General features: G+C 40.7%; 1 protein-coding gene across 1 annotated transcript in view; it reads right to left on the minus strand.

Annotated features, from left to right (window-relative positions):
* The window catches only part of atosa (atos homolog A), a 73,254-nt gene extending 57,442 nt beyond the window's left edge, over nt 1-15,812 (minus strand). The window contains exon 1 of the mRNA XM_061964457.2: nt 14,864-15,812. Coding sequence (XP_061820441.2) covers nt 14,864-14,966 — 103 coding nt within the window. The 5' untranslated portion in view covers nt 14,967-15,812. The remainder of the gene's footprint in view (nt 1-14,863) is intronic.
* Nucleotides 15,813-16,134: the final 322 nt, after the last annotated feature.

The following is a 16,134-nucleotide window of genomic DNA, read 5'->3' on the forward strand; positions in this document are numbered from 1 at the left end:
TAGAGTAGCTATCTGACTCAGCTTATGTGCATGACACCCGTGTCGTGCCTTGGCCCACCTCTTCCTATTGTGCCAAAGGATGTGAAAACCTGAGCATGAATCAGAGCACACGCCTTCTTTGATCAAGACTTGAGAAACTTTAAATTACATCTACCATTACCAATGTGCTGCCCCGTCTAAAATAAAAGGAAGAAAAAAAACTACCAGTAAAAATCAGCTGAGCACATGGGAAAAAAGAACATTAACCTCTGAACTTACTGTCAACTGGAATAGAGCTAAGATGAAAATCTACAGGGTAGGTCGAGTGAAGGCAATTATCTCCTCCCAAAAAATACTCAAGGCAATTGGCTTGCTTGATTAGATGTATACGTGTGATTGGACAAAGAAAGGGGATAGTACCGGTAGTCTCAAATTTACTGAACCCTCAGACTGTTGTTAATAAACAATGTGCTCTATGCCTTCGGTATGAGTCCCCAAGGTTGCTCTCTGTTAACAGAGCCTGTGTCTAACCATGTATCTTCTGTAAAAGAACAGCTACATAGTCGCATTGGGAGAAAACAAAACCGAATAATTAACTGCTGGTTTTGCCTAATTAATAGGACAAGCGCAATTCCAAGCTGCTACCTTTTAACCACAGCTCCTTCTCTCAAACACCCCCACTGGCTTCCATGATCCCCCTCACCCAATCACCTTCTGACCTCTACCCCTTAAAATACCACATGCTAAAGGGAAGACCTTAAAGTGGTCGGATGTGATGAAGGGGGTTGATCACAGTTCCAAAAGAAGAGCAACCATCTCTTATAATAGTGCAAAGTTGCACAATTCTGGCCTTGTTAACTATCTGAGCGGGTCACAATACCCAAATGAGCAGGCCAAAAATGGCAATAATTGGATGGATGTAGGTTAGTGCTGGAGAAAACAAAATCAAAACATGGTTAGAAGGTAGAGTTGCACAGCACTAAGGGAATACCATATACTTATCTAAATCAGGAATTATTATTAGATTAGATTTGATGGAAATATGATTATAACATTGTATTAACCTTAATTCAAATGCCAATAAAAATAAACCCATGCTCTCATTAGATAACCAAGGCAGCATAATGGATTGTCAATGCCAAAGACAAACCTAAATAAGGAAACCGTAAAGAGACATTTCACCAACTACTCCAAGAACCACCATGTCCAGATGGCTCTTCCTGTTCCTGCAGCTCTGGCTGACGTTTAACTACATTGTCCCACAGAATGCCACATGCTCTGGTATGAGATTCTGACAGTATGGCATAAAATGTGTTATTTTGAAATGCCTTTACTGAGGAGGAAAAAAACCTTTTCCGTGAAAGTCATCTTTAAACAAGAATATAGAACATGATGAAAGTTGAGAATATGAGTTTAAAATAAATAACACAAACTAAATTAAATATTTCCAAATAAATAATAAAGTTCAGCTCTTAATGCAATTAAATGCAATCACTAAGTGGTTTGAAAATGTTAGAAGATAAATAATTGATAAAAAAAAAATCTTAGTAAGACTTTGAGATTACAATAATAAAAGTGGGCAGGAACTTACAAAGATTTCTCAGTATGTTTTGGAGACTTGCTCAAAATTGGTCCACAAAAGTGTATTGGAGTGTGTATTTGATGAGTTTTGATTTATTTGCTGCCTCAATTGCAACTTATTGGGTGATCTTTTTTCTCAAATGTTGTGGCCGTCTATATTTGGAAAGCAGGTAAAGCAGAAAATTTAAATTGGGTTATGTTGTTTCTTCAAAGGAAACTGCGTTAATGTCTCTTGTTTTCATGTTAGCATTTAAGCTAGCGAGCTGGCATTAGTCAGTTCAGTCATCAATCTCGATTTTTCTAAAATTTTAAATTAAAACGTTAACACAAACCGTCCTAAGTTTTAACGCAGTTCTCATTATTACTGTTTATCGTTACATTCTTACTACAAAAATGAAACGTTCTATCATTATGTAAGACCATTTTTGCACTCGAAATATTGGAGGAATCTCAATCCCTTGAAGTGACGACGCACGACTAGGCTACTTAAAAGTCCAACTTGTCACAACAGCACTAGGGATGAATGTTGGCCAAGGATTGACCTCGACACAGAGGGCACGGTATGCAAGGCAATGTTAGCTTTTCCTATGGGTCTGGCACATAGCAGGTTGTTGGGCCTGTGGGCCAATTTTATTTTTATCAGCCTGTGTAATATTCTATGTGCAATTAAACCAACCACAAACAAAAACAATGAAAAACTGGAAAAGGGCCCAAACCGCCAAAATAACTTAGAAACCAAACTGCATCAATATACCAGGATTTTTATGGGATCCTAAATCAAGATTAAATTATGTGCAGGCTTTTATTTCAGACATCCTAGTCTTTAGAGTAGTTGTGACCTAGTTTATAATCAGGTGAGTTCAAAGTGAGCGAGAGTTGTATGACCGAGGCAAAAGCATCTGTTGTTGATTACCATGAATTGATTACGTGGACCCCGACTTAAACAAGTTGAAAAACTTATTCGGGTGTTACCATTTAGTGGTCAATTGTACGGAATATGTACTGAACTGTGCAATCTACTAATAAAAGTTTCAATCAATCAATCAATCAATGCCTCCTGCCGTGAGATAAATCACTGACAAAGACAACACGGGACTAGACCGGTTCTGCATGGCCCAACAGTGTACGTCACTCTGTGTTATCTGGGGCTATTCAGCGAGAGTACAGATCCACTGATCCGCTCTTGCAAGAGTCTGGGACATCTCGGGGCAGCTGTAATCTGTCTGAGGACACGACAGAATATAGGCAGCAAGCAGAGGGACTGACTCCTCCTTCTAACGGACCTATTTGCAACACATCGCCATACAAACACAATAAACAACAGTGAAGAGAGCAGTGCTTGCCAGCTGACTAAGGCTCTCCAAAATAACCTGCTATGAGGTCATTTAATGCATCTAAATGAAAGTCTTAAAGGGTGGGAGTGTGAGAGTGGCAGTTGAGGGTGTAAAATAACAAGAACTCCATCACCATGGCTCTTTTGTTTGGGAGATTCCACCACATGACCTCATGTAACCCCTGTAATAAAGTCTTTATATATTCGGAATGTAATCTTTGCACTTACCAGGTTTTGAGGAAAATGCAATTACAGCTTTAACGGCAGGGAATACCTTTTTTTTAAGGATACGGTGGAACCCTAACCTTTGAACACCGAAAACATTGTGCAATTTGGAAATGGACCAGAGTTGAAAAGGTTTGGTAAACCTCGCACAAAATCTCAGCCATCAAGTCCAGCGAGACTTCAGCATACCCCGCAAGATCTCAGTTTGTTTAGGTAGCGGCAAATGATTTGCTCTATTTTGCATCTTTGGCTTTTTGGTCTTTTTACTGATACATCTAAGCCCCCTTGTAAAAAGGCCCAGGGTAGGACTGGGCGATAAAACGATATCAATATATATCGCTATAGACGCGTAATTGATATCAATAAAAAAATGCGTTCGATAAACCGTTAAATTTTTTTTTTTTCTTTGTTGTTAGAAGAAACCGGAAGTGGCGAAGCAAGATTGGTTGCATGCACAAATGCACTCGCTCTGTGTGATAATTGATCAGTGGGAGTGACATACTAATAATCAATCAGGTAACAGCATCAACTATTACGTCTGGTTGCGCCAATGTTGTTGTCTTGTGGTTGATTCTTCGCATGGAGTCAGAAGATAAACTAAAAATGAGTGCTGCAGAGAGCAAAAAAATGTCGATAAAACAGGAAAAGTCACCTCGACAGTATGGCCCTTTTTTGGATTTTTAAAAACGGACAGGAGTCAGACCAATGAGGTCTGTAAATTATAAAAGGTGCTCGTCCCCATCAAGACCGGTAATACCACACCATTTTAGCTGCGCTGACCCTTGAGGACAGCACTAACTTCCTGGCACTAAACATGCAGAAAATAGTTCTCATGTTTCTTTGTGTTTACATGTTCACACTTTGCACTATTTTGTTACACTTTATTAAACATATATGTATTCCTTATTTTTGCACTTGAATTTTAAGAGGTTATTGTTAAGTGTTCAATATGATTTTAAAAATGTGTTTACATTGGTTTAGTGTTTTCTGTGGTTGTGTTGACATGTAATTTATTTTCTGCCTTGATAGCATGGAGTAATATAATTTAGAGAAAGTCACATTTTAAATAGAAATGTTAACATTGAATATATTTTTCTCCTGATCCTTATTTTCAATAGGTCATACAAATATAAATAATTATTGATATTGACTGATATAAAACACTATATCATGGTACAGTTTTCAGCCATAACACCCAGCTCGAGCCCAGGGTGTTCTTTTTAGGACTCGAAGAGCAACGTGGTTCAACTTAGGAGCAATCTGTTGAACACGCACTCCCACACCGACCTGACTCATCACTCAAGTCGCAGGAAAAAACACGGAGGAGGTCAGATGATGTTAGGTCTCAGAGAAAAATGTTAAGTGCTCATCTCTACTCCCTTGAATAATGTAACCATGGCCCACTGAATGCAACAAATGGATATATCCATCCATCCATTTTCAACCGCTTGTCCCTTTCGGGGTCGCGGGGGGGCTGGAGCCTATCCGCACAACCTAAATGCGTCCAATAATCGCGTTGATTGCAATTAATTGTGGTCATATTTAGTGTAGATTTCTATTTCGATGGTTAGTCCAAGACCAAAAGAAATAGTTGCCACAAAGGCGGCTAGCAGCTAATTGTGGATCTCAATATGCTGTCTGAAGCTGCTCCCCTAAGTCAATAATCCTCCATTGTAACAGATGAACTGCAGTAGCATTATCACTGGAGGACGAGGCTAAACATGTTATACACGGAAGAGTAGCAAGCGGGAGCAGGCAAGCTAATAGCTAAGCTAGCCGATATACTAGCTTGAAAAAACACAAAAAAAACAAGTGCTTCGTAAACTTTAAGAAGTGTAGATGGAAGCACGTTACAGCAGAAAGCAGATATTAACAGGAAATTAACAAGTACAGTCTAGGGAGAGGAAAATATAACAACCATTGAACTGCTCTGTTACTATTTAGCGGCGACTGTCTGGCATACATAAAAGGGGAAGACAAACTGTTCCATAAATCAGTAGTGTTAATACCAAAGGTAGACCATTATTTTTATTTTCCTCAAATCTTTTTTGTTATTGTCGTTTTTATTAATTCCACATTTACCAAGTTATTGTTTAATACCGTCATGCCCAATGGCATTATTGACATTTTGAAACCGCAATACCGTGGTATCTACAATACTGTTACATTCCTATTGTGTACTATTGACCGTTTTGTTCTAACAAATGTATGTAACAAAATAAAATGAGGATGTAGTTTGTATATTGTGTTGATATTGTTATACTGTCAATACCACAGACCATAAATACACTTTTGTACAATTTTTGTCAGTTAATACATGTGATCGGTATCGGCCGATTTGAAACTAACTCTGATCCTGTGATCCGAGGTTTTGCATCAGTATTATACAGCAGGCATGTGATTTTAACTTAATGAAAAATACTGAAAATATGCCGGGGGTCTGTGTGCCGCAAGAGGGGCAATGTTTATTCCATTAGCTAACTTCCTTTATCTGAATAGCCATTTGTGATGTATAATAACATAATAATAATAACAAATATCTTGCAGTCATGTTTATGTTTCAAAATGATTCAACTATTCAATGTCAAAATATAAACAGTAGAAATAATGAACAAAATGTCAGCTCCTGTCTTGTTCTAAAACACCAATGAAAATGAAATTTAGCATAGACCGGCTATACTGTAGCAAAAGTCATCACGTCTGCCACAATCATGTGTGTTCTTAAATGTGTATTCCACGTCTTCCATGCCGAGAGCAGTTTTTATTTGGGCTTAAATGGTAAACAATTGAAATGAATGGGCATTGTCTTATCTAGACGCATACTTTTGTCCAAATGTGGCCAAATAGACGCATTGTGGGTTTCCTCGACGTCGTCTACATCGCTAAAAGAAAAATCTAAGGAAGAGAATCCCTCTGCCATCTTCCACTGGTTTTTTTTAATATATACAAACCCCGTTTCCATATGAGTTGGGAAATTGTGTTAAATGTAAATATAAACGGAATACAATGATTTGCAAATCCTTTTCAACCCATATTCAATTGAATGCACTACAAAGACAAGATATTTGATGTTCAAACTCATAAACTTTTTTTTTTTTGCAAATAATAATTAACTTAGAATTTCATGGCTGTAACACGTGCCAAAGTAATTGGGAAAGGGCATGTTCACCACTGTGTTACACGGCATTTCCTTTTAACAACACTCAGTAAACGTTTGGGAACTGAGGAGACATTTTTTAAGCTTCTCAGGTGGAATTCTTTCCCATTCTTGCTTGATGTACAGCTTAAGTTGTTCAACAGTCCGGGTCTCCGTTGTGGTATTTTAGGCTTCATAATGCGCCACACATTTTCAATGGGAGACAGGTCTGGACCACAGGCAGGCAAGTTTAGTACACGCACTCTTTTACTATGAAGCCACGTTGATGTAACACGTGGCTTGGCATTGTCTTGCTAAAATAAGCAGGGGCGTCCATGGTAACGTTGCTTGGATGGCAACATACAGGTAAAAGCCAGTAAATTAGAATATTTTGAAAAACTTGATTTATTTCAGTAATTGCATTCAAAAGGTGTAACTTGTACATTATATTTATTCATTGCACACAGACTGATGCATTCAAATGTTTATTTCATTTAATTTTGATGATTTGAAGTGGCAACAAATGAAAATCCAAAATTCCGTGTGTCACAAAATTAGAATATTACTTAAGGCTAATACAAAAAAGGGATTTTTAGAAATGTTGGCCAACTGAAAAGTATGAAAATGAAAAATATGAGCATGTACAATACTCAATACTTGGTTGGAGCTCCTTTTGCCTCAATTACTGCGTTAATGCGGCGTGGCATGGAGTCAATGAGTTTCTGGCACTGCTCAGGTGTTATGAGAGCCCAGGTTGCTCTGATAGTGGCCTTCAACTCTTCTGCGTTTTTGGGTCTGGCATTCTGCATCTTCCTTTTCACAATACCCCACAGATTTTCTATGGGGCTAAGGTCAGGGGAGTTGGCGGGCCAATTTAGAACAGAAATACCATGGTCCGTAAACCAGGCACGGGTAGATTTTGCGCTGTGTGCAGGCGCCAAGTCCTGTTGGAACTTGAAATCTCCATCTCCATAGAGCAGGTCAGCAGCAGGAAGCATGAAGTGCTCTAAAACTTGCTGGTAGACGGCTGCGTTGACCCTGGATCTCAGGAAACAGAGTGGACCGACACCAGCAGATGACATGGCACCCCAAACCATCACTGATGGTGGAAACTTTACACTAGACTTCAGGCAACGTGGATCCTGTGCCTCTCCTGTCTTCCTCCAGACTCTGGGACCTCGATTTCCAAAGGAAATGCAAAATTTGCTTTCGTCAGAAAACATGACTTTGGACCACTCAGCAGCAGTCCAGCTCTTTTTTTCCTTAGCCCAGGTGTTTCTTGGTCAACAGTGGCTTGACACGAGGTATGCGGCAGTTGAAACCCATGTCTTTCAAGCGTCTCTTGGTGGTGGATCTTGAAGCACTGACTCCAGCAGCTGTCCACTCCTTCTGAATCTCCCCCACATTTTTGAATGTTTTTTTTTTCACAATCTTGACCAGGGCGCGGTGATCCCTATCGCTTGTACACTTTTTCTGACCACAGTTTTTCCTTCCCTTTGCCTCTCCATTAATGTGTTTGGACACAGAGCTCTGAGAACAGCCAGCCTCTTCAGCAATAACCTTTTGTGTCTTTCCCTCCTTGTGCAATGTGTCGATGGTTGCCTTTTGGACAGCTGTCAAATCTGAAGTCTTCCCCATGTTTGTGTAGGCTTCAGAACTGGACTGAGAGACCATTTAAAGCCCTTTGCAGGTGTTTTGAGTTAATCAGCTGATTAGTTTGTGGCACCAGGTGTCTTCGAAATGTAACCCTTACACAATATTCTAATTTTGTGACACACGGAATTTTGGATTTTCATTTGTTGCCACTTCAAATCATCAAAATTAAATGAAATAAACATTTGAATGCATCAGTCTGTGTGCAATGAATAAATATAATGTACAAGTTACACCTTTTGAATGCAATTACTGAAATAAATCAAGTTTTTCAAAATATTCGAATTTACTGGCTTTTACCTGTATGTTGCTCCAAACCTGTATGTACCTTTCAGCATTAATGGCGCCTTCACAGATGTGTAAGTTACCCATGTCTTGGGCACTAATACACCCCCATACCATCACAGATGTTGGCTTTTCAACTTTGCGCCTATAACAATCCGGATGGTTCTTTTTCTCTTTGGTCCGGAGAACACGACGTCCACAGTTTCCAAAAACAATTAGAAATGTGGACTTGTCAGACCACAGAACACTTTTCCACTTTGTATCAGTCCATCTTAGATGAGATCAGGCCCAGCGAAGCCGACGGCGTTTCTGGGTGTTGTTGATAAACAGTTTTCGCCTTGCATAGGAGAGTTTTAACTTGCATTTACAGATGTAGCGACCAACTGTAGTTACTGACAGTGGGTTTCTGAAGTGTTCCTGAGCCCATGTGGTGATATCCTTTACACACTGATGTCACTTGTTGATGCAATACAGCCTGAGGGATCGAAGGTCACAGGCTTAGCTGCTTACGTGCAGTGATTTCTCCAGATTCTCTGAACCCTTTGATGATGTTACGGACCGTAGATGGTGAAATCCCTAAATTCCTTGCAATAGCTGGTTTAGAAAGGTTTTTCTTAAACTGTTCAACAATTTGCTCACGCATTTGTTGACAAAGTGGTGACCCTCGCCCCATTGTTGTTTGTGAATGACTGAGCATTTCATGGAATCTACTTTTATACCCAATCATGGCACCCACCTGTTCCCAATTTGCCTGTTCACCTGTGGGATGTTCCAAATAAGTGTTTGATGAGCATTCCTCAACTTTATCAGTATTTATTGCCACCTTTCCCAACTTCTTTGTCACGTGTTGCTGGCATCAAATTCTAAAGTTAATGATTATTTGCAAAAAAAAAATGTTTATCAGTTTGAACATCAAATATGTTGTCTTTGGAGCATATTCAATTGAATATGGGTTGAAAATGATTTGCAAATCATTGTATTCCGTTTATATTTACATCTAACACAATTTCCCAACTCATATGGAAACGGGGTTTGTAAATCGCCCGCTTGAATATTCCCTCATCTCTTCGCCGACTCTCTCGTCGTAATTTGGGATGTACATGTCTGTTGTGATGTCCCTGTCTGGTTCGATGACCCGTCCTATCTTGCCTCTGATTGGCCTGTCCATAATGTTTTGCTCTAATCTTAACCAATCGTGACTCATCATAGTAAACCAACCAACCAATCATGGATTTTCTTATATGTAAACCAACCAATGATCATTAAGGTTTCCCATATAATTTGTCGCCTGCCCGTGGAGTTGCTTCGCTACGTAGCTTCGATTTTTAAATTAATCATTTTTAATGGAGAACCGTAGTTTTTACAACTGTCCATCCATCCATTTTCTACCGCTTGTCCCTTTTGGGGTAGCGGGGGGGGGGGTGCTGGAGCCTATCTCAGCTGCATTCGGGCGGTAGGCGGGGTACACCCTGGACAAGTCACCACCTCATCGCAGGGCCAACACAGATAGACAGACAACATTCACACTCACATTCACACACTAGGGCCAATTTAGTGTTGCTAATCAACCTATCCCCAGGTGCATGTCTTTGGAGGTGGGAGGACGCTGGAGTACCCGGAGGGAACCCACGCAGTCACGGGGAGAACATGCAAACTCCACACAGAAAGATCCCGAGCCCGGGATTGAACTCAGGACTACTCAGGACCTTCGTATTGTGAGGCACATGCACTAACTAATCCCTGTGCCAACTGGATTATCAAAAACTCTTATCATATCTTACCCCAACCTGAAACCCTGAATTTATTTTTCACACCCATATGATCACTATGTCATATCAGTGCCAAACAAGACAGACATGTCCCGACAAGTCCCCTCCAACCAAAACCTACCGTAATGTCCCTCAAACCATAACTGCAGTGAAAGTGCTTGCTCTGTTCACACCACTGTAGGCCCCAAAGACTGCTAAGTAAACACCTTCTCTCAGCACCGCAGTGCCTTTTTCTGAGAAACAAGCAGCCAAGTGAATCCTGAGTCCACCACTTAAGGAACCGTATGTTCTCAATTAACAATAGCCGCCAGTTGTGGAGTAGACTTAGTGCCATGGGCTACATCTACAGTACTGCCACGAGCTGTCATCTTTAGAACATGGCAGCCGAGTGAGTCAAGATGACACGGTGATAGTACATTATGGGTGAAGAACTGACTGAGGGGATGGTTGCACCAGACGGGTTATGACTCAAAACACAAGTGTCGTTTACGTGTCAACATTATCGATATGTGGTGGTAGTTGCTACACTACTACCATGTGCAGTAACTAGTTGCAGTTCCTGCACTTTTAATAATTATGTCTGCTTTTTTCGTTCAGGATTTGAGTTATAATAGTAATGTGTATCCGCTGATCCTAGTAGCTGTACAATTCATTAGGGAAGCATTATTAAGTTAATTATCGATAAAGGCATTCTGCCATTCATGAACAAATGTGATTTACTAGTACGCATGTCTTACATTTTCGAAAACATAGCAATGCATTTACCTAAATCTTTTAAATATGTGGTGCTGAAGGTTCAATAATGTATTTTAACTTGACAAGGCTGAGAGCCCTATGAACTTAACGTTGATTATTAATGGTGCACGATAATTATCGGGTCAATATTAGGAATTATAATATCACACCGGTAACATTAAAAAAACTGCTTTGATAACCAATATAAACTAAACTGCTTCAAAGAGATGCGATCCCTCATACTAGGATGGTTAGGGTGTATCAGACGCTCCTTTTCTCCCAATTGCCTTACTTGTAAACTCATCATCATTGTAAACATTGTGTGGGACTTCTTCACTGTTTCAGAGGAAGACTTTTCATTATCTAATCACAACAAAAGTTCAGCAAATATTACGCGAGGAGGAAAAAGACCTTGAGCTTCGACACATCAAACCTTACCAACCACCTGAAACGGCAGCATCACTGCGACAGTGTTGTGAATGCTCGGAAGACACATGCGCTGCTAAAGAAACTGCCCCAAAGCTAGCCGCAAAGAAAGGCCCTGGCTTGTTCCTAGCGCCGCAGCATTTGAAAATTGAAGTTTGCCAGAGACAAGGGCTAAAGTGATCTGTGATCGTGGACATGATGCTAGTGGAGAACCAGCCCTTTGCCATTGTTACAGATATGGCAGTAACTCAACTTGTGAGCTCAATTGGTTCCATAACTGATATCGTAACTCATATCAATTCATTGGTGCCTGTTGGAGTTGGCGTTGAAAAAGTGGGTATTTGTAGTTATGCTATCTCCTACAAAATCAGAGCAATGAGGGTGAAGAGTGGACACTGCCAGTTCGGAACGTGGCGTAGTGACAGACCGACTGGACACTGCTTCCCAAAGCAGCTTCAGGCGTAGGCCGTAAGTAGGCCGTAAGCCACTGGTGGAGGAGCAAGCCTCAGCAATGCCAAAGGAGGATGTCGCCGACTTCTGTGGGGCTGCTGTAGAAGCTCAACTGCTGCTAATGGTTTCCAATGGTTGGAAAACAAAGTTATTTCGATCTCTAACTTAAAGTAATGCCAGGAAGTAAGACCACCATCTAGGGGCAGAAAGGCTCATAACTCAAATGTATGAAAACAACTTAAAGCACAAAAAAAAGCTGACAGACAGCTCATATCTCAAAATACTCGTAAATTGAGGTACTCGTAAACTGAGAACCACTACTTTGTCAGGACAAATCTACATGTACAGTTTGTTAAATCTGCCTTTGAGTTTTTCTTACATCCAGGTGTGCACAAACCACAATTAAAAATAATAGATACAAATAAGTTATCGGTTATCTAAATCGGAAGCAGGAAGTTGTCTGTATAGGCTTGAAAAAATATTGAGCATCCATAATGATCATGATGGGACTGCAGCTTTTAGTTTCTATTTGGTAATAGCACTGACCGCACTCCGCACTCATTGGGAAAACAAAAACTAGGATACAACAAATGAAGTAAATATAAAAGACGTAATTGTCAATTTACAAAAGTTGGGTTTTGGAGCCTTTAAAGTACCAGTAGAGTACCTCTATATTGAAGCTATTGTCATATACATTTAATTTTTTACACCAAAAGACTTCCATAATTTGCGAATAAATACATATGCTTAAAATAGTATACATCTCATGGAGATTCCCGAGCCATTTTGAGAGATAATGAGCTAGCCAGTCACGTGATCCGTGACGTAGAAGAAGCAACCACAGAACATAATAATCAAGCAGACTTTGTGAGAGCCAACAGGATTACTTTGATAAAATTGTAATCCAGAATCTTATTCTTTTGAACCCAAACACAAAGAGGTTTTTAGAAGCAGAGTGAGAAACGGATGCAGCGTTTTTGGAAAAACTATAGCATCAACAGCATTGCTAGGTGCTAAACATAAAAACTCACCATGATAAACCATAATAAAACACTAACTTTAAAATTTCCAGTCTTGCTGGGATGCCAACCGACGGGATTCTCACATAATCTCGTTTAGATAAAGATTCAATCACAGACCCCAGGAAAGGCTAAAAAAGGGGAACAAGCCTCTCGGTCCATGGCCACATATGTCTACTACCAGGTCAGAGATTAATTATAATCTAGAAGTAACTTTTACCAAGTTTGAGACGAAGCAGAAGCAGCCGCCGGTTTAGTGTGTCAGCAATAGCAGCATATTAGCTCCCTGCTATCAATGCTCTGCTAAAACAGGCCGTCTACGTTGATTGCTCATATTTGGTAAATTTTCAGGTCACGACATGTAAATGGAGTATTGTTTGTGGTTTCTAGATGATTTTAGAAGGGTATATAATGGGCGCAATAGAGGACCCTCTATCTGGTAACTCAATTGTTAGCTATTTACGATTTTGAATGCTTAAAAAAAGCCAAAGGTATGTGTTCTGTCCTACATAAAGTTTGTGAATGATAGACAGCCCATCTCTTTCCAATGTTTGCATATTTCCACTATTACTGATCTGATAATATGGTCAAAGTGCAGAAGTGTTTCTCCAGTGGCGTAGAATCAAAGAAAATTTAAGAAAATATTCTGAGCGGAATATTCAAAATGACCGACTGAATTTGTGGCATTTCGTGCTGTTTAGATGGTATATTTACATATTTGCGGATTGTAAATACAATTGGATATGGTTTAATGGATACAATGAAACACAATTAAGCATATAAAGTCAATTTGTTTTTCCACTCTATTGGTTATTTAAAAATAAAAACCTTTTTCAAGATCACCAGTTCAAAAAACTGTACTTAAGGACAAGCTTTTGGATGTGTCCTTACTTCAGGATATAGGTTAGGGCGTTGAGAAATTACCAAGGTTCCTGCCGGCCATGAACTGGAAACTGCTGGAACACTAGTGTCACTGTCCACCAGTGAAACCAACTTGACATCGTAATGGATTGAAAAGATGCCGAAACTCTTGTTTGGTTAAAATATTCTGCAGCCGGATTACCTTCTAGACAGAAGCTTGATGTTGAGACTCGACAAAGATTACGCTATTTGACCACAGTAATATGCTGTTAAAAATACTTCTCGCACATGGTTTACTACACCTGTGGAGTGGGGACTTATTTATTCATCCACAACTTTTTCTACCAACCAAGGATGTTCGAAATACCTTTTGTGAAGGACCAGTGACATCGCCAACTACTGGCCTGGAGTGCATACTACAATTAAGGTTTGTGTGAAAGGGGATCATATTGACAATGTTCTTCAAGTTATCTTCATGAGGTTGTCCCGGAGCCACACATTTTTATTGGCTTATACAAAAACACAGTTTGTCGTGACCAAACACCACAACACATGACTGCAACTCCCCCCGACCCAGCATGCTGTGCTGCATTAGGAGGCTATAATTACACAAGAGCCAGTCCGTATGCCCTTTATATTCTGGTCAGTCACATCATGAATTTGTCTGCTGTATAAAAGGCTACTCAGAAGCGATTCATTACATGAAAGGGGTGACGGCGCCGATGCGTGTTTACGCCCTTTGTGTGCATTGACCCCTGGCATTACCAATTTACCAATATACAGTCGGCCTGTCAGCAGACTTGAGTGCAGTTTCATAACCCCGTCACAGCAACACAGGCTGTGTTGATTGACTGCAGCTAATCTCATCACAGCTGAGAAGAGTGGCCTTGCCTCACTGCCTCCGATGCCACATTTAATTGTGTTGTCACCAGCAGCCACGATGTACAATCAATCACAAAAGCGCTTATGTAAATACATCGATGAGGCAGAGGACAGCCTCTGCAAATGAACACAGAAGTAATACAAACGAGGGTATCCCCACCGCTCTCCCCTCCCATATGTCTGTCCCCGTTTCCCCTCTGCTGCTGCTGCAGACATCTAAACAGGTTGGCAAACATAAGGTTAGGGCGCCTCGTTTCCACAACAGGGGTGGCTTGTCAGGAACAGTTCTTGCAGCAGCAGCAAAGCCTGTCAAAACAAGAGTTTGCGGTGTATGCACAAAAAATAAGGAAAAGCCTTGAAGTGGAGCAGCAAAAAAAAAAAAAAAAAAAAGTGTCATTTGTTTAGTCTCATAAGAGTTGACCAGCTGTTACATCATTCCTCAGTGAGGAAACACACATATCCATTTTGGGAGATGTGAGGTGGTTTTTTTAGTTTTTTTTAGTGGGGGGGTCAAGGGTGTTGAACCTACCTCTCTCGGGCTTCATGTTGTCCAGTGTCATCGGTGGATATTTTGCTGGGTTCTTGTCTTCAACAGCAAACCGTGCAGGAGCCCCTTGTTGAAGCCCAAACATGCCTTATTTTTTTGTTGTTGTTAGCGAGGCGGTGAAGCCCTGACTGGCCCTATCCCGCAACAAAGCGTCGCTTTGTTAGCATGCTACTACTGTACTAGTCCATGGCAGCGGATCGCTCCAACAACAGCAACAACAAAAAATAACAAATACGCCTGAGAAAACAAGTGAAGCACGGATAGTTTAAAAATCCAGCTGACTATAACACACTCTTTTAAACACCCTGGCCATAGTTACGTGGCTTTAAATACACGCGTGCATTCTTGCAAGTCAGCTGTGTTGACAACACAAAACAACCTGACTAAGCTAGCACTTTGCTCGCCTACCAAACGACTGTGGTCGAGTCGTCCTCCAAGTCGCTATTTAGTTCACAAGAGTCTCCCTTTTTGTCATGTTGTCATTACAACTTTTCTCCTCTCCGACACAACAACAACAACAACAACACGACAGCTCGACTTGACACAAAGCTAACGTCCCCCTGGCACGAGAGCTCCCTTCAAACGGCTAAAAACGGGGCGACGGATCAAAGAGGTAACGACACGGGACTCTTTGGATGTAAACTCCCGTTGAGAAGAACCGCGAGTCTTCCTCGTCGTGATGCTTTTTACAGTCTGACCCTCCTCCTCCTCCGTCTTCTTCCACTCCTCCTCACCACCATGATCATCACTCCTCCGTTGAGCTCTTCCTCCTCCCCGCGGCTTGTCAAAACAGCTCTCGTCACGTGTCCCAACAACAGCGCCCCCCTCTCTCTCTTTCTCTCTCTCCTCGTCCTGTTACAAATTAAAAAAAAAAAGTCAAGACAAGACTCCACGGCGTTTTGTCCACCGAGCCGTCCAAAAAAAACTTTTTAAAATGAAAGCACTCGGTCACATGTTGACGTCGCGTTCACGCGGCGTTAGCTACAAAGGCAACAACAAAGACACGCGAGCTGATTGGTCAACGGAATCGGGGAGCGCGTTCACGTGCGCACGTGTCATGAACATTTTGTTCCTTGCGTTGGTTAGTGTAGTTAGTAGTTGAACAAAGATCGTCTACACATGAGACGATGCTATTTGTCTTTTGTTTCTTTTTTTTTCGAACTGATGCAATTTTCCTGGCACAAACGAACGTTTTTGTGCTTTTTTGTAAGCTCTAACTCAATATAGATATTTTTTAATCTGGTAAATATAGG

Source organism: Nerophis lumbriciformis, linkage group LG06, assembly GCF_033978685.3.
Source record: "Nerophis lumbriciformis linkage group LG06, RoL_Nlum_v2.1, whole genome shotgun sequence".
Lineage (NCBI taxonomy): Eukaryota > Metazoa > Chordata > Actinopteri > Syngnathiformes > Syngnathidae > Nerophis > Nerophis lumbriciformis.